Source organism: Lagenorhynchus albirostris, chromosome 20, assembly GCF_949774975.1.
Source record: "Lagenorhynchus albirostris chromosome 20, mLagAlb1.1, whole genome shotgun sequence".
Lineage (NCBI taxonomy): Eukaryota > Metazoa > Chordata > Mammalia > Artiodactyla > Delphinidae > Lagenorhynchus > Lagenorhynchus albirostris.
The window spans coordinates 1,426,296-1,447,562 of record NC_083114.1 but is presented as its reverse complement, the minus strand read 5'-3'; the positions used below and the strand labels follow the sequence as shown (position 1 = coordinate 1,447,562).

The window sequence follows — 21,267 nt, the reverse complement described above, 5'->3', positions numbered from 1 at the left end:
GAAAAAAAAACCCAGGGTACAATCTACAAGGAAACCCATCCTGACCCCCGCTACACACACGCACACACACACACACACACACACACTCTCCTGGTGGAGCTCACACACACACACACTCCTGGTGGAGCTCTCAGTCAGAAACACACACACACTCTCGTGCACAGCCTGCGGGGCGGGGGGCTTGGGGGTGCTGGCCCGGGAGCACGTACCAAAATAGTTTTAGAAATGACTGTGGTGCCTGGCACAGGCGTTAGAAAAATACTCTTTGCAAAAGGAGAGGGAAAGGACGGTGTTGTCGCCTGGGAGGTGACGGGGCTGTGAGCCCCAGCTGCCCTCCCCTGTGGCACCTGACCTCCCGGGTGGCCTCCGGGGCCAGGCTGGGCAGGTCCCGCTGGAGCCTGAGATTAGCAGGTGCAGGTCTACATGAAGGGCCGGGGTCCTGGGTCCCAGCTCCGAACAGGGCAGGCCTGGCAGTTCTGGCTTTCCTGGTGGATGAAGGAAAAAGGGATTGGCAAAAGGCCAGGGAAGGCCAAGGGGGCAGGCGGCCTGGCCACACGTGTGCCACCGCTCAGTCTCCTGTCCAGGACGAGGGCAAGGGCCCTGTAGTGATGGCCTTAGCCCTGACCACATCTGGGCCCCTGAGACCAAAGCGTGGCCCTGGAGGGGGCAGTGGTGACCCCAGCAACAGAGGGAGCCACAGTGTCCGTGCAGGGAGAGGCGGGGGGCGGGGCAGACCTACGGCCTCAGATTCGGGCCTGGGCCGGTCAGCCTCAGGCAGTGCCCGATCTCGCACACCTGGGTGATCTCACCTGCGAAACAGGCTGACCAAACCCATCTGAGCCCCAAGCTGCCGTTCCCCTAGGTGGTGTGGCCTGGTCTCGTTCCAGACACCAGCCGTGTTATCTGGGGGCTGATGGGCCGGCCCTGCTGGGGAAACACCTCCCCGGGCCTGCCAGGGTTTCGGGTGCAAGACCCGGGGGGTGGGGGTGGGGGGCTGAGGCCGCGCCGAGGGGACCAGGGTCCCGCACCTGAGTGCCTCATCCAATCAGGATGGGGCAGGCTCGGGCCTCGTCCTCTGACAGGTTCCGCAGGTTCTTCTCAGATTCCTCCGAAGAGCTGTGGGGAGGGGCAGCGGTCAGCGGGTCTTGGGGTCAGGCCCTCTGCGGCCCTCTGTGCCCAGCTGGGATATGAGGCTGGCTGAAGGGTGCGGGGTGGGAGGCTGGGAGCCAACCAACCCCCTCCTGTGGAGCCAGCCACCTCCTCACCCCAGGAAGTCCTTCACGTCCTCCACCGTCACGTCCCCTGTGGTGTCCAGCGTCGTGTCGGCACTGGTGGCTGAGTCAACGGACGTGGGTGAGAGCGTGGCCTCAGGCAGCTCCGGGGTGTCTGCAGAGAGGAAGTGATCAGGCCCTTCTCAGGGCCCCGGGGCAGCCTCCACACCTGGGGCCCTGGTCCTGAGTCCAGCACACAGTGGACCACGGCACCAGCACACGGACCCCCACCCTCTCGTGCCCAGCATGCCCTTTCCCCAGCCCCCTCAGGGGCCGCATCCCGCAGAGGCCCTCCCTCCTCACCAGTTCCCTCGCTGCGGGTGGGATCGGGGCTTCCGCTGCGGCTCTGTGGACCCAGGACGACGCCAGGGGTCCCGTTAGCCTGGCTCAGCTTGGGCGACTCTTGGGGCCTGTAGCTGCAGAGATGGGTCTGTGCTGGGGACCAGGGGCAGGTGCCTCATGGCTCGAGGGCCAGGCCCCCACCCTCCCACTCCTGAGCCCTGGGACCAGAGAGGGGTGACACCGGGGATGGCAACCCTGCTCCTTGCTCCAGGCCCCACACCCTCCACGCACCTGGCACGCATGGCATCACGGGGCCAACTGATGTCCAGAGAGCAGAGCGGCTCCGTGATGTTCCGGGCGCTCAGGGAAAAGCGCTCGAACTCCGACGGGGAAATCAGGTAGAACCCTAGGGGTGGGTGGGAGGGGAGCAGAGAGCGTAGTGAAGGGCCTGCCCCCTCTTCCGGAAGCCCTGTGAGCAGCCCCTCCCCTGCCGTCCGGGGCCCTCACCCTGGCCGTGTCGTGTGAAGACACAGGAAGCGATGCCACTGATGTCCTCCTTGCGGATGCAGGCATAGTGCACCTGGGGCCGCAGGCCGGGCACCGAGAACACGTGCACGTCGCCCAGGTTGGTGAGGCAGGCCAGGCAGGTCTCGGCGTAGTCCTCGCAGGCCACGCTGGCAAAGGTGGCCAGGGCCACCTTGCGCACACGGCAGCCCTCGTGGGCCGTCAGCTTGAACTTGGTCTTGGCGCTCACTTTGGGCAGCGTGAACACCTGGAGGCGGGCAGGGGATGGCCACTGAGCAGAGCCTGGCCCGTCCTCGCCCCCATGCCGCCACCCAGCCCGGCTCTCCAGCCCCACCCGCTTCTCTGCCCGGAAACCTGCCAGGCCCCTCCCGCTGTGGTGGAGCCAGTCCCGCCGGTTGGAAGGGCAGGGGGCTGGGACCCCCCACACCTGGAGCTCTGGGGGGGCGGTCGAGGTCCTGGGGGCCCCCGGGGTTCCCCGGGGCGTCGCTGCCGGCTGGGGGCTCTCGGGAGGTCTCAGCAAGTGGGCGTAGGCGGGCAAGCGTCGTCAAGGGTCTGGCGGTGTCCAGGAGACGGAAGCCCCAGGGGTCTCTGTGTCAGCTCACCTTGAACTGCTCCTCAGATGCGATAAGCACAGCGTGGCCGCCCTGCATGTCAGGCGCCTGTGCCAGGTCCCTTGAGGCCTCGTAGGGCTCCGGCAGCGGGCGGCCGCGTCCATCCAGCACGGCCACGGCCACCACGGGTGCGCGGTGCATCAGCTGTACCTCCTTGCCCAGCACGGCCTCCACTGCCCGCTCGGGCCGCCTGTCACTGTTCGCTGCTGCCGCGGGCACCTCCAGCGCATAGGCAAACACGGAGCCCGAGTTGGTGCCCGCCCACATGGTGGGGCCGTGGTGGGCCGCTGGGGGACGATGGGCTGGTGAGGCAGGCACATGCCTCCCCTCCCCGCCCCTCCCGATGCCCTGGGACCCGAACTGGTTCTCTCCAGCCCACACCTCCCTGGTGACCTCGGCCAGTCCTCCTGCAGGCGCAGGAGTGACCTCTAGGGCACCTCCGCGGGGATGTCAAACTGGACCCTGACCTCTCAGACCCGCCCCCCCCCAGCATCCCGGGGATGCGGCCCCATCGCGGAGCCACGACTCCCCTACGTCCATCACTGGTCCTGCCGCAGACACCGAGCCTGCCATCCCGTGGAAGCTGACCCCCCCTCAGGAAGAAGTGGAAAATCAGCTAAAAACGCACAGGCGTGGATGGACCAGGCAGTCACCACTGTGCACCTTTGATGAACTGGTGACCTCAGCAGCAACCACGGTGGGGGGCGGAACCGGAGCAAAAAATTAGTGAGCAATCAAAGCCATGCTTGCCAAAGCCCAGCTGGCTTCTCGGGGACACTGGAAGCAGGCCAACCAAAACCCCGGGGCTGCCGCATCCAGACAGTGGGAGGATCCACCGGACAGAGGGACGCTCCACAAACACCACCAGGAGTGGGGGCTCCCCTCCCAGACGGAGACGGAAAGACGCATCAATGACAGCGCCACGTGCAGACTAGCTGGACACTGACCCAACCCCAAAAAGGCGTTTCTGAGATGAACAGAGCCACCTGTGGGCCGAGTGTGACAGGAAAACTCTAGCTTCAGCGTCAATGCTGCGGCGTGCGACTCGGGCACCCTGGCTGTAGGTTATGTCCACCAGACGCACACTGAGCTGCTCACACAGGGGCTTTCACTTAAAATCCCCGAGACACGACAGATGTGCCCCATCATCAAGTTAAACCAATCAGCAACTCCGTCCATAAACCCCACCGCATCACTGCCCTCTGCAGGACCCTCAGGGGCTCCAACCGCTCGGGGTCAAAGCCAGCTCCTCGGGCTTCCCTGGTAGTGCAGTGGTTAAGAATCCACCTGCCAATGCAGGGGACACGGGTTCGAGCCCTGGTCCGGGAAGATCCCACATGCCACGGAGCAACCAAGCCCGTGCGCCACAACTACTGAGCCTGTGCTCTAGAGCCCGCGCGCCACAACTACTGAAGCCCGTGCACCTAGAGCCCGTGCTCCGCAACAAGAGAAGCCACCACAATAAGAAGCCCACACACTGCAACGAAGAGTAGCCCCCGCTCGCCGCAACTAGAGAAAACCCGCACGCAGCAACAAAGACCCAACGCAACCAAAAATAAATAAATAAATAAATTTATATTTAAAAAAAAAAAACCTTACTATATATAAAGCCAGCTCCTTGGCTAGGCAGCCGGAACCCACACCTCCCGGGCCCGTCCTCTGCTCCAGCCACGCTGCCCGGGGTCTCCTGACACACGCCCACCTCAGCCTCGGCGCTGCGGCCCACACGCCCCCCCAGGACCCGGGCTCCCGTCTCCGCTCGGGTCTCCGTTCACCAAACCCACCGTCGGGCTGTCCCGGGGGCAGCTGTGGGCCGGGGCACCCTGCTGCCAGCGCAGCCCAGCACTCAGCAGGCAACACTTTCCAACCTTCCGGGAGGCGCCACTCCACACCCGTTTCCCAGGCAGCTGACCGGAACCCGGGCCACACCACCCAGGGCCACCTCCCCAGCACACCCCTCCCGGCCTCACCGTCGCGAAGGAAGGTGTCGGCGAAGTAGAGGCAGCGCACGACGCCCGAGAGGGAGTCATCGGCCGAGCGGGGCTCAATGCGGCGCTGCACGGGCGTCACCTCCACGTCGTGGGGGCCGGCCTGCTCCGCCAGCTGCGCGTTGGCCTCCTGCAACTTGAGGGGCACGAGGCTCGGGAGCCCGGTCTTCCTGCCCCTGTCGCCCCACCCGGCCGCCCAGCCGCCTGGCCCACCTTGCTGCTGGCGGCAGTCAAGCGCTTCTTGCCCGAGACGCGGCTTTTGCGGATGCGCCGGAAGGACTGGCGCAGTGACTTCTTGAGCGACTTCACGCGGGACAGCGGCCCCTCCATGGCCAGGGAGTCGTTGGGGTGCAGGGTGCACCTGGGGGCGCAAGTGCCGGGCATCAGGGAAGCCCGAGCCCCAAGCCCGCCCTCGAGCCCAGCCACCAGGGGGCCTAACTTCCACCAGCAGTGCTTCCTGTGAGGCTCGAAAGCACCCCCCACCTGCGCCCCAGCAAACCTCGGGAGGGGCCCGCACGCACCTGGCCAGCACGGGGCTCCTGCGCAGGTAGTCGAAGAGGCCAAAGCCGTGGCTGGTGCCAAAGGCCACAAGGCCCCACTCAGCGTGGAGCGTGACGGCAGTGACAGCAGCCGGCGGCAGGCACTGGACCAGTGCGCGGGGCTGGAAGCCGGCCGGCCAGGGCAGCGGCCCTGTGCGTGGGCTCAGCCGCTCGTGGCCCTTCCACGTGAAGCCCTCACGGTCCTGGAGGAGGTCCACGCTGGCCACGCCCACCGCCTGATCCGACGGCTCATCACTTAACTCCAGCACCAGCACCTGAGGGGCGGGGGGGGCATGGGGCGGTCGGCACAAAGAGGGGGCCACCCGCGCCCCACCCGAGCCTCCGATGCCTCTGCCAGGGTGGTCCCAGGATTGTCCCCAGTGCATCCTCTGAATAAACACTTACTGGACGCCCACTGTATACCAGGGCCCTCACTGAGCAACACGGTGGCGACCAGGACCTGCCAGCCCTGCCCTCCCGGGGCTCATCTAACACCTGTGCTCCCACCCCAGCCCCAAGCCTCTGTGGGTCCCCACAGCCCTGGCTGGTCCCACCTGGAGCCCCGTTCCCACCTCTGGGTTTTTGCTGCTCCGGTCCCTCTACCACCCCACCAGACCCTCCAGAAAGCCCCCCAAGACCCGCAGCCCTGGGGGCGCCTTGGCCCTACCTGGCCCGCCTTGGCCCTACCTGGCCCGCGGTGCCGGCCACCACCATCTGAGCGGTGTACTTGCAGAGCGCCACCTTCTGCACGCCAAGACGTGGATCGTCGCTGTAGGGGTCGAAGCAGCCCACCTGCAGGGTGGAAGGACTGGTGACACAGGGCAGAGCCCGGACCAGGCTCCCCGGAGCCAGGGGAGGGGCCCACCTTGCGGAAGGGTGGCCAGTCGTCCTCGGCGGCCTGGGCCAGGCTGTCGGCGTGCTCGCAGTCTGTCTGAAAGAGGCCGGCGGTGCTCAGCTTGTAGAGCGGCCGCAGGGCCACGCCGGAGGCGTCCCAGAACCGCACAGTGCCATCCTCGTGGCTGCAGGGAAGGTGAGGTCAGGTCCCAGGTCCTCCAGCCCCCCGCCCCCTCCAGTCATCCAGCGACCACGCACTGGGCACTAAGTGCCTAAGCCAGACACTGACTAGACTCCCACTGCACACAGCAAACAGGAAGTACCAACCGTACAGGACACATACTGAGCGCCTACTGTATGCCAGGCCACATACAGCAGGTGCTGGGCCCTTCCCTGCAAAGAGGGTGAGAAGGTGCGGAAATAATCACCAGAAATAATGAGCAGGAGGTGAGGGGCGGGTGACGCAGGGAACAGAGGACTACGGAGGCTCTGCCCCCAGGAGAGCCTCCAGAAAAGGTGACCAGAGAGGCAGTCACAGAGCGGAGGGATCGGCTGGGGCAGGGGCAGCAGCAGGAAGCCTGGGGAGGCCGGGAGGAAGCAGAGAGGGAAAGGGGGGAGGAGCAGACCAAACTGGGGTGCAGCCTCAGGACACAGCTGCAGAGTCCAGGTCACCGGCGCCTGGGTGGTGGGGGGAGCCCAGAGCCAGGGCATGAGGTGAGTGAGGCCGTGGGACTGGGTGGGACGGCTCCAGAGGTCCTGAAAGCCACGGTGAGGAGTTCTCACTGGAGAGGGGCCGCTGGAGTCAGAGGCCCGAGGGTCCCAGCACAGGCGGATGGCAGGGGCTGGGCAGGAAGTCAGGGCCCGAGTCACCGGGCACGTCAGCGCCCGCCAGGCCCAGGCTGGGCTCTCGGGCACCTGCCCTGTGCAGCTCGGCATGGGCCAGCCCAGATTTTCCAGTCCCGGGGCAGGCTGAGTGGGTGGAGCCCAGTTTCGGGCTAAAAGGAGGGCTGAGCCTTAAACCAGAGTCTAGAGAGGCTTCACCCCAGTGCACCCTGCGGGAATGGGGATGACCTGGTCCCACCAGGGGCCGGGCCTGAGTCAGCGAGCAGGTCAGCTCCCACCAGGCCCAGGATGGGCCCTCCCGCACCCGCACAGGCTACGCCAGGCCCTGCTCGCCCACACACGCACACTCACACCACACGTCACAACTGGGCTGAGCCGGGGACACGTGTTCGCCTACCCGGTCAGCAGCAGCCCTCGCTGGGTCGGCTCCTGAGCCAGGTTCCGGCCCCCGGTGATAGGCCAGCTCTGAGAGACGGAGACAGAGACGGAAGCAGAAGGTCAGGACAAGCATCTTCCTCCTCTCACCCCAGGAGTGGCATCCAGGGCACAAAGTCCCTCTGAGCTCCCCACATACACCTGCCACACCCCCATCTCAGGCGCGTGCCCAGGCAGCACCCTTCCTCCGGGCACACACCGAGGCTCCGGAGGCCGGCTGGGGGTTCTGCTGCTCGCCAGCGCTCACGATGCGGGCCCACAGCTTGGCGGGGACGTTGGCGACGTGGGCCGAGCAGGTGATGGCGGACGAGTGCAGCGGGGCCAGGTATGGGGCGGGCACGGCCGGCCAGCCGGGCGTCTGCAGGTCCAGCACCACCAGCTCCTCTTCGAGCAGCACGGCCAGGGCCTGGGGCTCGTCGAACTCTGCGGGACGGGGTGGGTGAGTGCAGCCGCAGACACACGGGCACGGGGTGGGAGGGCAGGTACGCACCGTCCTCGGGCCGCGTGCTGTGCACCGTGAAGAAGTCGATGACGCGGGAGGTGAAGTCCAGCGTCACCAGGGTCTCGGCCTGGAGCACACTCACGCAGTGGCGGTCGCCATAGCTGGCGCGGGGCATGCCACCGCTGAAGACGATGAAGTGCTCGCTGCTCGGGGCGGAGGAGCCACGTGAGCCACTGGAGGGGCCCCGTGGGGACCAGGAGAGCCTCCCCCAGCCCCGCCCTGCGCTCCCGCAGCCGGGCGTGGCCCCGGCGCACTACCTACCCCGACGCACAGTTTCGCCACAGGATCTTGCTGATGGCTTTGCAGGGGAAGGGGCCTGGGGGGTAGGACAGCATCAGGCTCACCGAGCCCCGGCCGCTTCTCCGTTCTCCTCCTGCCTCCAACGCTCCCACCTCCCGAGGGAAGGCACGCTGCCCGACAGCCCCGGGGGGGTCTCATCTTTGCGGCTGGGCTCAGCCCCGCCACCTTCTACAAGTCCTCCCAAAGCCCCCCACCAAGGCCAGTCTGAGCTCAGGGTCACTGCCGACCTCGCACAGGCCTCCCTGGCACTCACCGTAGGGCGTGGTGGCCACGGTGGGCTGTGTCGTCGGGGAGTCGCCGGCGTCCGTGGCCCAGACGGCGTAGCTGCCGTCGCTGTGCGAGCTGACCAGCGTGCGGCCGCTGCGCTCCCAGCACACACTCTCCAGCTGCTGCGGGGCGGGGTGGACGGGCGTGAGCGCAGCAGCTGTGAGCTGAGGCCCCGGCACAGCCGCCGGCCTCCCCCCTCCGCCACACACCTGGTTCCCCAGGAAGATGCGGTCAGCACACCGCGCGGCCCGGTTCCAGATGACCAGCAGGCCTCGGCTGTAGCCGATAAGGATCTTGGTGGGGTCCCGCAGGTGTCCCTGGAGAGACTCCACGGGGCCCAGGGCCTTCCCGCACCGGTAGTCGTCAGGCACACTGTGGGGGCAGAGGGGAGGGGGGCGTGGGGGGTGAGCCGGTGGCAGCGCGCCCGGTGGACGGGGTGCAGGGAAGCCGGGTGGCCTCTCACCTTCGCAGAACCTCGTCCGGGCCAAGGGTCTGCCCCTCGAGCAGCGTCAGGGTGGGAACATCCAGGAAGAAGACGCTTCCGCCCTCAGTGCCCAGGGCTGCCAGGTCACCGGCAGCCACCAGCAGGACCACAGTGATGCGGGCGAGGCTGGGCAGGCCACTGTGGGGGCCGAGGGGAGGGGGGTGAGGGCGGGAGCCCATCCGCCAGCTGAGGAGGGCGTGGAGGGGGCTGAGCCGCTACCATCAGCTCACCAAAGCCCCTCTGCACTCGCCACAGCCCCAGAAAAGGCACGGTGGTGGCTGCGGACGTCGTAATTAGCTCGCTCGGTTATTCATCAGGACATCAGCAGGGACAGGGATAAAAATAGGTCCCCAGGTCTTGGAGAAGGGCCCCTGAGCTCCTCCCACCCACCAAGAGGGGAAGGCAGGAACCAAGCCCCACCTGGGCCAGGACCAGAACCTTCAGGACGCACGGCCCCCTGAGCCCCACTCAGGAAGCCCCGCCCCCAGCCCATGGATGTCTCCCTGACTTGCAGGAGGGCCCTGGATCGCTCCCCGGGAATCCATCCTGGGTTAGGGTTGGACACGGGGGCGGGGGGGAGGCAGGGGTCATCTAGCCCCAGTCCAAGCCCAAGCAGGACGAGCCTCCCGCGGAGCTGCACAGGCACCTTGCAACCTGAAGGACTCACCCGCGCTGGCCATTTCAACAAGGGCTGCCGGGCCAGGAACCAAGGGGCCCCGTACTCTCTCCCCAGGGGTCCAAGCCCATGCTGTCACCCCCCTGGGGCACCTGCCAGCACCTCACAGCCCAGCGGGACCCTCCTTTCCCCGACCCGCCCTTTCACCCAGGCACACTGTGGCCCATCGCCCCGCACCAGTTGAGGGCCCAGGGGACCTGTGCTGATGTCAGTTCCTGCCCCAAATGCCCCTCACCGGGCTCTGGACACACTCTCCCGTCCCGTGTCTCCTGGGGCCCCAGTGGTCCTGGAGCACAGACTGTCCCTGCTCACCTCAGACTCTACCAGGATGCCCACCTGACGCCTGCCAGGCCATCAGACGTGCCCCCTGAACCCCAGCCCCAGGGCGGCTTCCTGTCCCCCTGCCCCTCCACAGGCTCGCCCCACATCCAGCAGCCATCCCTGGCCGAGTCCCCCAGTACCTGGCACCATCAAAGCCCGGGCGACTGGGTGGCTGGTGGTGGAGGGCTTCCTCCAGGTGGGCGCAGCCGTTGTGGTGGACGACCTCCCAAAGATGGAGGCTGCTGTCGTCCAGCAGGGTCAGGAGGCGGCCCTGGCAGGTGAGTGAGACCAAGACTGAGCCGGTCTGGGGCAGGGGGCGGGGCGGAAATGGGGTTCACGGGAGCCAGTGGCAGGGCCGAGGCTCACCTGGCCGGGCAGGAAGTGCATCTGGGTGACGGTGGCCGCGTCTCGATGCAGGCCCGTGAACTCCACGCCGGGGGCACCGTAGCTGAGGGTGACGGGTCAAGGGCGGAAAGCAGGCACAGGCTGGGAAACCACGCCTCCTCCTCCCAGGACCACTCTGAGGGCCCTATCCAATGGGCCTGCCTATCCAGGGGCCTCCCTAGTCCACGGTGCTCCTCGCCGCAAGGAGCACCGTCTTGCACCGCCACTCGACACGCAGGCTCGCTCGGTCCTGCAAGTCGGTGCTGCTGCACGACCTTCACCTCCTCATCTGTAAAAGGGCCTGGCGACTTGCACTCCCACCTCGCGGGGCTGACGCAGGGCACGTGAGGGTAAAAGCGCCCCCCGCACACACGGCCCGGGCCCGGCTCACGGCTCTGCGTCAGCCTCTCCGGGCTGTGTGCACAGGAGCCGGCCCCGCACACCGCATCACACAGGCGGAGATGCCGAGCCAGGCACAGGAAGCTCGGCCACAGGCCGATGCCAGCTGCAGGCCAGGAACCCCACCTCCTTCTGGGGCAGGCAGCCCCCACTGCAAGGGGAGAGGCCACGGAGGCTTGGAGAGCTTAGGTGACCTGCTTCCAGCGCCCAGTGTGAGCGCCAGAGTCCCAGCAACCCCAGGCTTCACAGTGGACGGGCAGGCCGAGGGGCCCCAGGAGGGAGGACTGGGCAGGGGTCAGGGACGTTGCCTGGAGACAAGGCAGGAGCCGTTGCCTGGAGCTGGAGTTGGGATTCCCTGCAGGAGCCGGGAGGACACAGACAAGGGGACAAAAAACAGGGCAGGAGCACTGGGAGGGAACCAGGGTCGCCAAGGAGACGGGGCCAGACCCGGGGGTGGGGGGGTGGGGGGGTGGGGGGTGGGCCACGGCCCCTGTGGCCAGCCTCAGTTTCCCAGCCCAGGACTCAGGCCGGAATGGTCTGGGAGGGGTGGGGGGCCTCGTCCCCCTCTGAGGCTGTCTGCCTGCCTGTCCTTTGTGAGCACGAGAAAGGCCGTGCCACCAGCAGAGACTCCGCCGGGACACAGAGGAAGGGGCTCCGGGCCCACAGCACACGCGGGGCAGGACAGCGCCGTAAGACGCAGAAGCAGCGGGCCAGGAAGTGGGACCCCTCGGCAGGCGGCCGGGGCACCGGCCCCTGCGTGCCCACTGATGCCTCAGGGGCCCACGGGAGGTGGGGGCACCCAGGTCCAGCCGCTCTCCCTGGAGTCAACAAACTCACAACTTCCTGGCCAGTGCCCCCAGCCCCTGGGTGGGGAGACCCCGTGCCACCATGCAGTGGCTGGCCAGACCCTGCCCCTGGGGCCCCACCTGAGGGGCTCCCCCCGTGCAGCGGGGCTGGGATTCCCCATGGCAGGAGGGAGGCGTCCAGCTGCCCGCCTCCCCCCACACCCGCCCTGCGCTCGCCGGAAAAGGCCCCTTTGTGCGGCTCACAGGCCCATTGTGTGGCGCGAGCGTCCAGGTGCGGGCCGCGCGGCGCCCACCATGCCGAGCCTGGTACTGCCGCAGAGCCTCGGCTGGACACACGTGTCTTCACACTGGCACACGTGTGTGTGCCCGGGCACCAGGGCAAGGCCCGCCGTGACCCTGGCCCACCCACCACCCTTGCTGGGGACCGTGTGCAACCAGCCCCGGCCCACCTCCCCAGTCACAGCTGCTGGGATGGTAACTGCCAGGTAACTGGCTGGCTGAAAGGCAGCGCGGCGCAGCCGGGGCCACCGCGAGCTGAGCCCCATCGTCTCTGTGAGGAGGCGTCTCAGGGCAGCAGCTGCACCAGCCTCCACCAGGGTCCGGGCAGCTCCCGTGGCCTCCCAGCCGGGGCCCTGCCCCTGGGGCCTGGCACACGGGGAGCTGCAACCAGGACATTCTGACGGGCTCCGAAGGCCGCGGCCCACAAAGGATACATCTTGACAGCCCCAGACCGGGTGCCGATGGCCATGATGCGAAGCTCAGGGTCAAAGGCCAGGGCGCTGGGCTGGTTGGGGAAGCCATGCTCCACGGTCTGCAAGGAGACGAGGGCATTGGCACAGGCACGGCCCACCCACCCCAAGGCAGCCTCCAGGCTCTGCCACTGCTTCGCACCCATGCTCCGAGCCTCAGTGCCCTCAGCTGCGAAACAGGTAATCACAGCTCCGGTGAGGAAGGGCCTGAAACCCTGGCCCCGCCACAGAGGCCCCCCCCGCCGGTCGAGGCCCCGTCCCTCTCTACACTCGGGTCCACCCCACCGTGCGCAGGGTTCTGAAAACAAACAGAACGGGGCTCGAGAGGAGGCACAGGCACAGAAGTGAACCCCGCGGCCCCACAGAGCAGGGCTCCGCACCCCACTCCTCCTGGCAGACTGAAGTGGGGTGTGGTCCCAGGCAACCCCCAACACAGGCTCTGACGGGTGGTCAGAGGCCAGCAGCCAAGGCCAGCTAGGCAGAGGCTCTCGAGCGCCACCCCGACCCGGGGCTGCTCCCCAGCCCCAGAGACAGGGAGACTGGAGCCCAGAGAGAAGGAGCTTCCTGCCCAGGCCCTGAAGGTGTCACGCACCTGCCAGACTTGGGTTCCCACCTGGAAACTGGGAGACGTGACTCCCTTCCCATCCCTGGTTGGGATGGTGGGCAGGGGGCTTGTGCACTGGGGGTGTCAATGCAACGGCTCCCACCAGGTCCCCAGCTCCCGGCAGGGCCAGTCCCAGTGCAGACCAGCCCTGGCTCGCCGCCCCCCCCCACCTACCCAAGGAGCCCCTAGTCAACCCCGAGGCCTGGCTGGGGGCCCTCCCTGGGAAGCCTGCACCCTTGGGCCCCCAGCACCCTGCCCTCAACACCAAGGTGGGACACCCCATGTGGGTGCTGGTACCCCCTGACCACTGCATCAGCAAGACACAAGTTTTATAAGGAACCCTGGTCCCCAGGCCTGTGGCCCCAGCCTGCCTCCAGCCTCACCCCATCCGGGCAGGGACTGAGCCCTCTGAGCACCTGGCTTGGCCTTGGGTGAGTCACAGCACTGACCAAGCCTCGGCTTCCCATATGGGCACTGGTGAGCCCACTTGACTGGGGTGGGCTGGGGAGCACCGGCACCGCCATGCCCACACTGGACCTGACCGAGTCTGGCGGCCCACTCCTCTGCTCAGGACCTCCGGGGCTCCCAGCTCACTCCGAGTCAAGGCCAAGTCCCCTCCACCTGGCTCCTCCCACCGGCCCCCAGCTCACTCGATGGCCTTCCGCCCTCCTCCAATCTACTAGGACCTCTGCATCTACGGTCCGTCTACCTGGAACGTGCTTCACCCGGCACTCTCCACGGTGGGCTCCTTCCCACGGCTCAGAAGACAACTGCTCAGAGGCCCCCTGCGCTGGCCCAGCAGCCATCGCTCCACACCCTCACCTGCCTGATTTCACCCACGGCACTGACCACCAACCAAACCACTGGACGCCGCACACTTGCCTCTCTTCTTTCGGCTTCTCACTATCTCCCCAACTAGTACATCAGCCCCACCCCGATGCGGTATTCGTTAAACTGATATAGAGTGAACATGCCACAGGCAACTTGTGGGCAGGGCTGGGATTTGGACCCAAGACTGAGTCCAAAGTCCAGGTTCACCCTGGACCACCACCCCCTGCCCATGCCCCACCACTCGGGAATCTGGGCCTATTTTCTAGTGATCACCTACCAGCCCCTCCTCTCTAGTGACCCTCTGCCCAAGACCACCCCCTCCCACCACTGCTGCCCACTCAGAACAGGGCCTCACCCTCCTTGGCAGGGAGACCAGCTTCTGCCACCAGGCGCCAGCCAGGGGGAGCAAGCCTCCCTTCCACCTGTCTCAGGTCCCCACTTCACACCCCGACTCCCTGGCTGAGGAAGTGATACCTGAGCACTACGCCTGCCCCACCATCACTGTCCTCTCATCTCGAGGGGGCTCATCCTCGGCCACTCAGCACAGGAAGGGGGACACCTCAGAGCCCCTGGGCACCAGCCTCCTCTCTGGGCCCCTTGGCCACCAAGTCTGAGGGTCCTGGCAGCCCCTACGCCACCTGGAAAACCCCGCCTACCCTGAGAGGTGACCCAGCCTCGGTCACTGCGGGACCGGTCGCCCCAGAGCTTCCTCCTGGACCAGAGTCTCCTGGCAGCCAGGTGGGGACCACAGCACCCCTCCCGAAGCCCCTGGCCCTCAAGGCTAAAGTCAGATCCCACTGACAAGGGGAACCAAAGACCAAGTGCCCCAGCTCACTCTGACTTTGGGCACGTGGTCAGCCCTAAACCTCAATTTTCTCACCGGTGTGTGAGCATAATGACTCTAGGCCCCAAGAGCAGCAAGGGGCCCTGCGATCAAAGGGCTTGGGTGTAAAATTGAGGCCAGAAGTGACACCCCTGGGGAGAGTTAGCAAGGGGCAGGCTGGGGCCTCTCTCAACCACACACCAGCGCAGGGGAGGCGGGGCTGAAGGCAGCCCCTTTCCCGTGGCCCCTCTGGCCCTACCCAGGAAAGAAAGGAAGGAGCAGCCCTCCGCCCCCACCTCCGCCTTGGCTCCAGGAGAGGCGGTGGGTCGGCTGCCCCTGTGACAGAGCCCACAGCAAGGAGGACAGTGGCCCTATTCCATAGCAAGGGAAACTGAGGCCCCGCGATTCGAACTGCAGTTGAGTAAACGGCCAGGCATCCCCCGCTGGAGCCCCCGGCGATGCCGGGCAGAGCGCAAGCCGGAGCCCCGGGCGGTGGGGGAAGGGAGGAGAGGAACCGGGAAGGGATTTCCCAGCCCCACCCCCCAACATCTGCCTCCACTCCGCACCCCTCCCCACCGGCCTGGGTGCGAAAGCAAAACAAACCGGGCCCAAGGGCTGCGCAGGGGCGCCGAGGGGTCCCCGAGAAAGAGATAAAGAGACAAGAGAGTGGGAGCCGGAGCGAGAGTTGAGAGCCGCCCGGAGACACACGGAGGCGGAGAGGCCCGCAGGGAGAGGCCGGCGGAGTCCAAGGCGCGGAGACAGAAGCAGGGGAGCGGAGAGCAGAGACGGAGCGAGGCTGGCGCGCGGCTCGGGCAGAGTAGAGCGGGGCGGTCGGGCCCAGCGTGCGACCCCTCCCCCGGCCCGACGTGGCTCCGGCCCGGTCCCCGCCCCCGGCCAGCCGCCCCCGGCCCGCCGCCGCACCTTGTGGAAGGCGAAGAGCTCCTGCTTGAGCTTCTCGCGCTGCGGGTCGGCGCCCTGTCTGCGGAACCGAAACTTCATCATCTTGCGCCCGGCCGCCCGCCGCCGCCGCCGCCGCCCGCAGGATGCGCCGCGCGGCCCCGCAGGTCCTGAGGCGCGGGCGCCAGGCGCGGGCGCGGTGGGGCGGGTCCTGCAAGGGGCGGGCCCGCCCAACGGACGTGCCTCCTGGCCAATGGGCGGCCCGCGCGCCGCCCGCCCCGCCCCTGCCGCCTCTCGGTGGGCGCCCGCGAGCACGCCCGCTGCGCGTGCGCTGCGCCGCGGGGCCTCCCGGGACTTGTAGTCCACGAGCACAGCTCTGGCGTGGGCTACTGGGAACGAGTTTTTGAGGCGAGGCGCGCGTTCCCCCATTTGGAGGAGGCTTTTCCCTTCTTGCAATGAGCGAGCGACGCGCACACTCAGGTAATGAGGCAGCCCCGTCCCGAAAGCCAGGAGAATTCTGACAGGGGCGACTCCCTGGTCCCCGGCCTCAGTTTCCCCATCTGCGCCATTGGCCCGGTGATTGACGAGTTGTATTATGTTTGACCAGTTTCACGGGACACCACTTGGACCATCCTCCAGCGCGCCAGAGCACCGCCCACGCCACGCTCCTGGTCCCGCTGGGTGGTCAGTCAGGATTGCCCTCCTCCGCCCACAGCCCCCTGGGGAACAACTATATACATCCTTCAGGATCCGACATAAAAAGCTCTGGTGGCAGCACGGGAGATTCTTAGGAGCGCCATCAGCTAAAGAGAGGGACAGAGACCCAGTGGGGAGAAGAGGCCGTTCCTGGGGAGCTGGCATTTGGTCCCGAGATTGGATCCGGGCTTCTCCGACATGGGGGGAGGGCCTCCCTACGCAGGGAATGGTGTATAAGCAAAGCTGCACCGCCTCCACGCTGAGGGACGATGGCCTGTCCCCACCCACATCCCAGGCCTCCTTTTCTCATCTGGACAGTGGCCTGGAGGCTGAACCTTTCCTTCCGAGACCGAGAATAGGCTGCCCTGGGCTCAGGGTCCCAGAAGCTTAGGTGGGGCAGGTAGGCCTGGCCAGACCCCACCAGCTGTGTCAAGGGAGGCACCTGACTTGTGACCCCAGGCAGTTGCCAAGCCACAGGCCTGACCACACCCCCGCCCCCAGTCAGCCCGGCTCAGCTCTTACCTGGGGTTGGGGCTGGATCTAGAAGAGGCCCGAGCAGAGGGGCGGGGAGGTGAGACGAAGAAAGATAAGAACAAGGCTTATGAGTGTCTACAGGTGTGGCAGGCACCAATCACATCCCTTTCCTGGTTTCAGCTGATTAAGTGCTCTCAACAGTTCTGTGAGGGAGGAAGCCCCCGAGGTTCTAGATGAGGAAGCTAAGACAGGTGGGCGCAGGCAAAAGGCCTGAGCTGACTGCACTGAGAAGGGTCAGGCACCTCCGGCCTCTGCCCATGCCATGCCCAGCACAGGCAGCTCAAGCAGGTCTGAAGCCTGGGTTCTGGTCCGTGCCCTGCCACCCATGGCTGACTTTCACGGCCTGAGCCCCAGTGGCCTCTTCTGCAGAACGAAGGCCTCACACGGGGAAACGTTAGGAAGGTGTTAATTCACATCCCTAGTCCGTCCGTTGCCTTTAGAAGTTGTGCGGCCTGGAGCAAGATGCTTAAGCTCTCTGTCTCGGTTTCCTCACCTGTAAAAACGTGGGTAGGGGGGCTTCCCTGGTGGCGCAGTGGTTGGGAGTCCGCCTGCCGATGCAGGGGACGCGGGTTCATGCCCCGGTCCAGGAAGATCCCACATGCCGCGTAGCGGCTGGGCCCGTGAGCCATGGCCGCTGAGCCTGCGCGTCCGGAGCCTGTGCTCTGCGACCGGAGAGGCCACGACAGTGAGAGGCCCGAGTACTGCAAATAAATAAATAAATTTAAAAAGTTTAAAAAAAAACCAAAAAAACAAAAAAACAACGTGGGTAATGCTAGTACCTGCCTCAGAGGGTCCTTTCGAAGATGAGATGAATTAGCACTTGTAAAGCCCTTAGACCAGACCGCAGCCAGGCAGACAGGAAGTGCCGTGTGGGACTCAGCTGTCGTTAGAGTTCTTGCTAATTGCTGTTTGAGCTCTGCCTCTCTGTCACCCTGGGCAAGTCCCTGCCCTTCCTCAGTCTCCACTTCTGTCTTTGAAAGGGGACTGAGTCAGCAGGCAGTAAGCAGCCATGCCTGCCCCACCGCACACCCACAGCTCACAGTCTAGGGGAGCACAGAGCCGAGTGGAGACCACAGCCACCCAGAGTTCGCTGTGCTGTGATGGGGACACCCGGGGGCGGTGGGAGCCCAGAAGAGGCATCTGACGCAGGGTAGGTGCCCCTGGAGGGAGGGGGGCAGTTCAAGCTGGGCTGTAATGGGTGAGCAGTTCAACGGTAGAGCGGGCAAGGGGTGGAGGGGGGGGCCCAGGCAAGCAGGGGTTCTCAGAGTGTCAGAACTCCCCCCACACCTGTGCGAATGCCCATGGAGTAGGGCCCCAGAGCCTGGATTTTAAACCAGTCCTTTCCCAGGTGACTCTAAGGCCCCAGCTTGGCCCCATCTGATCAGGTTCAAGGGGTTAAATGGGTAAACTGAGACTTGAGCAGATAGGCCCAGCCCATCCACACGTGGGGCAGGGTTAGGAATGGCACGGGGTGAGTGTGGGACACCAAGGACGGACTGCTTGTGCTTCCCCTCCCCCGTGAGTCCAGGCCCAGGTGTATGATTACCATGGTCACAGGGCAACAGGGCCACGCCTGCTCATTGCTCAAAGCAGGAAACAGGCTCTGGGGAGCCCAGGCAAGGGCATGGACACAAGGTCTTCAGTGACCTCAGGCGGCCCCCCACCTGTCCTGGATGTTGGGGGGACGATGGGGGCAGGAGGGCGCCTGAGTCAGCAGCACTCAAAGGGAAAGCCGGTCCCTCTTGCAGCCTCCCAGCCTCAGGTCAGCCTCAGGCCAGGGATGGGCTGCTACCTCCTCGGCATTTCCGGGGTGGGGTGGCCTCTCCCTACACCCTCCTCCTCCTCCTTCTCCTTGGCCACCCCAGGGCCCTCGCCCAGCTCTGAGGTGGGACCCAGGTCTGGCTTCAAATCCCAAGACATCCCCTTGCTAGCTGGGTGACCTCAGGTAAGCCACTTGTCCACCTTGGGCCTCAGTTTCCCCATCTGTAAAATGCAGTAAGGACTAAATGAGATGATTCCAAACAGGCGTAGAGCCCAGGGCCTGGCAGGCTGTGTACCTAGTGAGCCAGCCATTCCTAGACTCTGGCTCATAACCAGCTGCCTCACCATTCTTCAAACCTACCAGACAGGCTCTGCCTTGGGACCCCTGCACTGGCTATTTCCTTAGCTGGGACGCTTTGCCCCCAGGTTTTCACTTAACCAAATCCCTCCCCTCCTTTTGGTCTTGACCTCATGACACTTGCTCAAGTAAGCCCCCCCGCCGGCCTCTCGATTCCTGATGCCTCCCTTGCCTGTTCCTCTCTGCCTGCCTCTTCTCACCCACCGTGCATCTGTGTACATTACTTGTCTTCCAGCTTGAGAATGTGCTCCCCAAGGGCTCAGTTTTTAATGCTGCTGTTCACTGCTGTGTCCCCAGTGCCTAGAACAGTGCCTGGCACACGGTAGGTACTCAACACATTTCAAAAATAATGTACAGATGAATAAAAAAAGGTCAGAAGCAAATGCGACAAACTGTTAACACGTGTGGGTGGTAGCGTGGCTTCCCAAGTATTTTTCAGTGTGTTTGAAATACTGCATTAAAAATACAAAACGCAAATAATAACAGTCCACATTGTTTGGGAGTCAGAGGTCATAGGAAATGGTGGTTGAAGCTTGTGGCGAGGCAGGTGCAGAGTAGGGGTGTCCCCGAGCCAGGCTGGCATCCTCAGAGGCAGGCGCCCCACAGATGCTGTATCTGTGCTTTATCGGCCTGGACCTTGCCGTGACACTTGGAGGTAGGTACAAGGACAGCCCACTTCACAGACAGGAAACTGAAGCTAAGGCCCAAGGCCACCTGTGGAGAGGAGGGAAGAAGGGCGAAAGCCCCGCAGGGAGGCCGAGTAGGGGCAGCCAGGGAGTGGGAGGGAAGGCGGGACAGCCTGGGCCAGGGAGACGGCCCCGCCTTCCAGGAGCTGGACCAGATCCTGGCTGAGGCCACGACCCTCCTCTGCTGCCCAAACCACACAAGCAGCTTCTTCCTGGCAGCTCGGCTCCGGGGGGCCTGGCAGGCCCCGCGATTCCTGGAGTGGAATCTGGGCTGGGGGCAGGGCGGGCAGGGCCTGGGTGGGAGGAGATGAGGGGTCCAGCAGGGTGGGGGTTGCCTGGGAGAGCACCGGAGCCCTCATCCTGCATGGTGGCTTTGAGGGCCCATATAGGGGAGGGGCAGGGGCAGGGGCAGGGGCTCTGGGGCCCACAGAGGGTGAGCAGTGTGTTGGGCCTCAGGGAAGGGGCCAGGCAGCGGGAGGCTGGGGCAGACCCAGCCTGTCCTCGTTTTACAAGGGAGGAACCTGAGGCTCAGAGAGAAGTGACCTGCCCAGGGTCACGTGGGGGACCACACAGGGGTCTTTGGACCTCCAGCCCAGAGCTCCCTCTCCAGATACAGGGCTGCCAGGCCTGACACTTGCCCTGAGCCTGGGTCTGAACTGTGCTTTTCTCGGCTCACACTGGGTCACAGGACCTGGGGATTTGGATGCACCAGCCCCCTGCAGGGGTGTCAGGTTTGAGGATCCAGGAGATTCTCAGAGGCCTACTGGAAGGTGGGGTTCTGTGCTTCATTCGTCTCTGTGGCTGCAAGTTCTAATCCTGCTCTGCCATTTCATCTTTCTGGGCCTCAGTTTACTCACCTGCAAGATGGGGCTGAATAGTAATTGCTACCATTTATTAACACTGAGCAGTTGATCTGTACCAGGCACCAGTCATTCCTTTCATTCTACGCCTATCTTACAGAGGAAGAAACCAAGATCAGAGAGATTTAAGTAACCTGCCCAGAGTCACACAGCTAGTACATGGCAGAGTCAGGATTTGAGCCCGGGCCCCAAGCGAGGTATTAGAGATTGTAGTGAGAATTAAATGAGACAGATCGTAAAGGGCCTCACTCACGATGAGTCCAGAGAGGGTGGGAGTTAGGGAGTCAGGTCCTGGTCTCCCGGCCTGCAGTGGCAGCACTGGGCCACACAGAACTCCCTGGGCTGTGCTGAGGGAAGCCTGCGGTCCATGGAGCCCAGGGCAGCCCTGTCCCACAAGGTGGCTTCCAGCAGGAGCCGCCTAAGGCAGAGGGCACTGGCAGCACAAAGGCTCAGGGGACTATGCCCGGCGAGTTGGGTGGCCCTGCACAGCCGCTCACCCGGGGGCCCTGGCTGAGCAGGGTGGCAGCAGTGGGGAACCCAAGTTCTTGCCCCGGGGCCTCAGCTCCCCATCTAAACCAAGGGAGGGCCGTGCCCCGCCCACTCCGGGTGAGTGGGGACTCTCCGCTGGGACTCTGCTGCCGCACTGTGGGCACCGGAGGGAGTGCGCCAGGGAATGCCCCGACACCCAGCTGGAGGACCCCAGGCCCTCCGTTTGGAGCCCCTTAATCTCTACAGGTGCCGTGCCTGCCACGCTCCTTCTCTGCTCTCACCCTAAGTCTGACCACATCCTCCTCTCCGCAAAGCCCTGCAACTGCCAGTTGTCAGGATTTAAGAATCTTTGTGAGCCGGCTGTTAAACACAGCCATTGTTTAAAAACTAACTTACACTGAAAACAGAGGTAGAGTTCAGAACTAAGCACTTCCGGGTTTACTTTGTTTCCCTCCTGTCTGTTCTTCTGCATTACACTGGCTGCATCTGTGTGGTGGAGACACTGTGATAAC

At 65.0% G+C, this 21,267-nt stretch overlaps 1 protein-coding gene across 11 annotated transcripts; it reads right to left on the bottom strand.

The window, feature by feature from the left end:
* Window positions 1–84: 84 nt before the first annotated feature.
* On the bottom strand, window positions 85–15,537 carry LLGL1 (LLGL scribble cell polarity complex component 1). 11 transcript variants are annotated; one of them, XM_060135610.1, is made up of 23 exons: window positions 15,396–15,537; window positions 12,181–12,278; window positions 10,245–10,326; window positions 10,019–10,149; window positions 8,861–9,019; window positions 8,607–8,769; window positions 8,384–8,519; window positions 8,092–8,146; window positions 7,819–7,973; window positions 7,528–7,751; window positions 7,291–7,358; window positions 6,082–6,235; window positions 5,904–6,008; window positions 5,199–5,491; window positions 4,891–5,038; window positions 4,660–4,813; window positions 2,681–2,991; window positions 2,061–2,325; window positions 1,845–1,959; window positions 1,575–1,687; window positions 1,266–1,386; window positions 1,029–1,116; window positions 85–485 (listed from the first exon to the last, which is right to left on the bottom strand). In XM_060135610.1, the coding sequence occupies exons 1-22, from the start codon at window positions 15,474–15,476 to the stop codon at window positions 1,038–1,040; spliced, it is 3,210 nt and encodes a 1,069-aa protein (XP_059991593.1). In that variant the 5' UTR covers window positions 15,477–15,537; the 3' UTR covers window positions 85–485; window positions 1,029–1,037. The 11 variants fall into 11 exon arrangements, 9 of the variants coding, with proteins under 9 accessions (XP_059991593.1, XP_059991596.1, XP_059991598.1 ...); XM_060135613.1 differs by having other exon boundaries at window positions 1,575–1,681; XM_060135615.1 differs by having other exon boundaries at window positions 2,681–2,976.
* Window positions 15,538–21,267: the final 5,730 nt, after the last annotated feature.

Coding starts and splice junctions, on each gene's coding strand:
- LLGL1 (XM_060135610.1), bottom strand. CDS start 15,476: ATGATGAAGTTTCGGTTCCGCAGACAGGGCGCCGACCCGCAGCGCGAG. Junction 12,279..15,395: donor AGCTCTTCGCCTTCCACAAG/GTGCGGCGGCGG, acceptor GTCTCCTTGCAG/ACCGTGGAGCATGGCTTCCC. Junction 5,039..5,198: donor AGGAGCCCCGTGCTGGCCAG/GTGCGTGCGGGC, acceptor TTGCGCCCCCAG/GTGCACCCTGCACCCCAACG.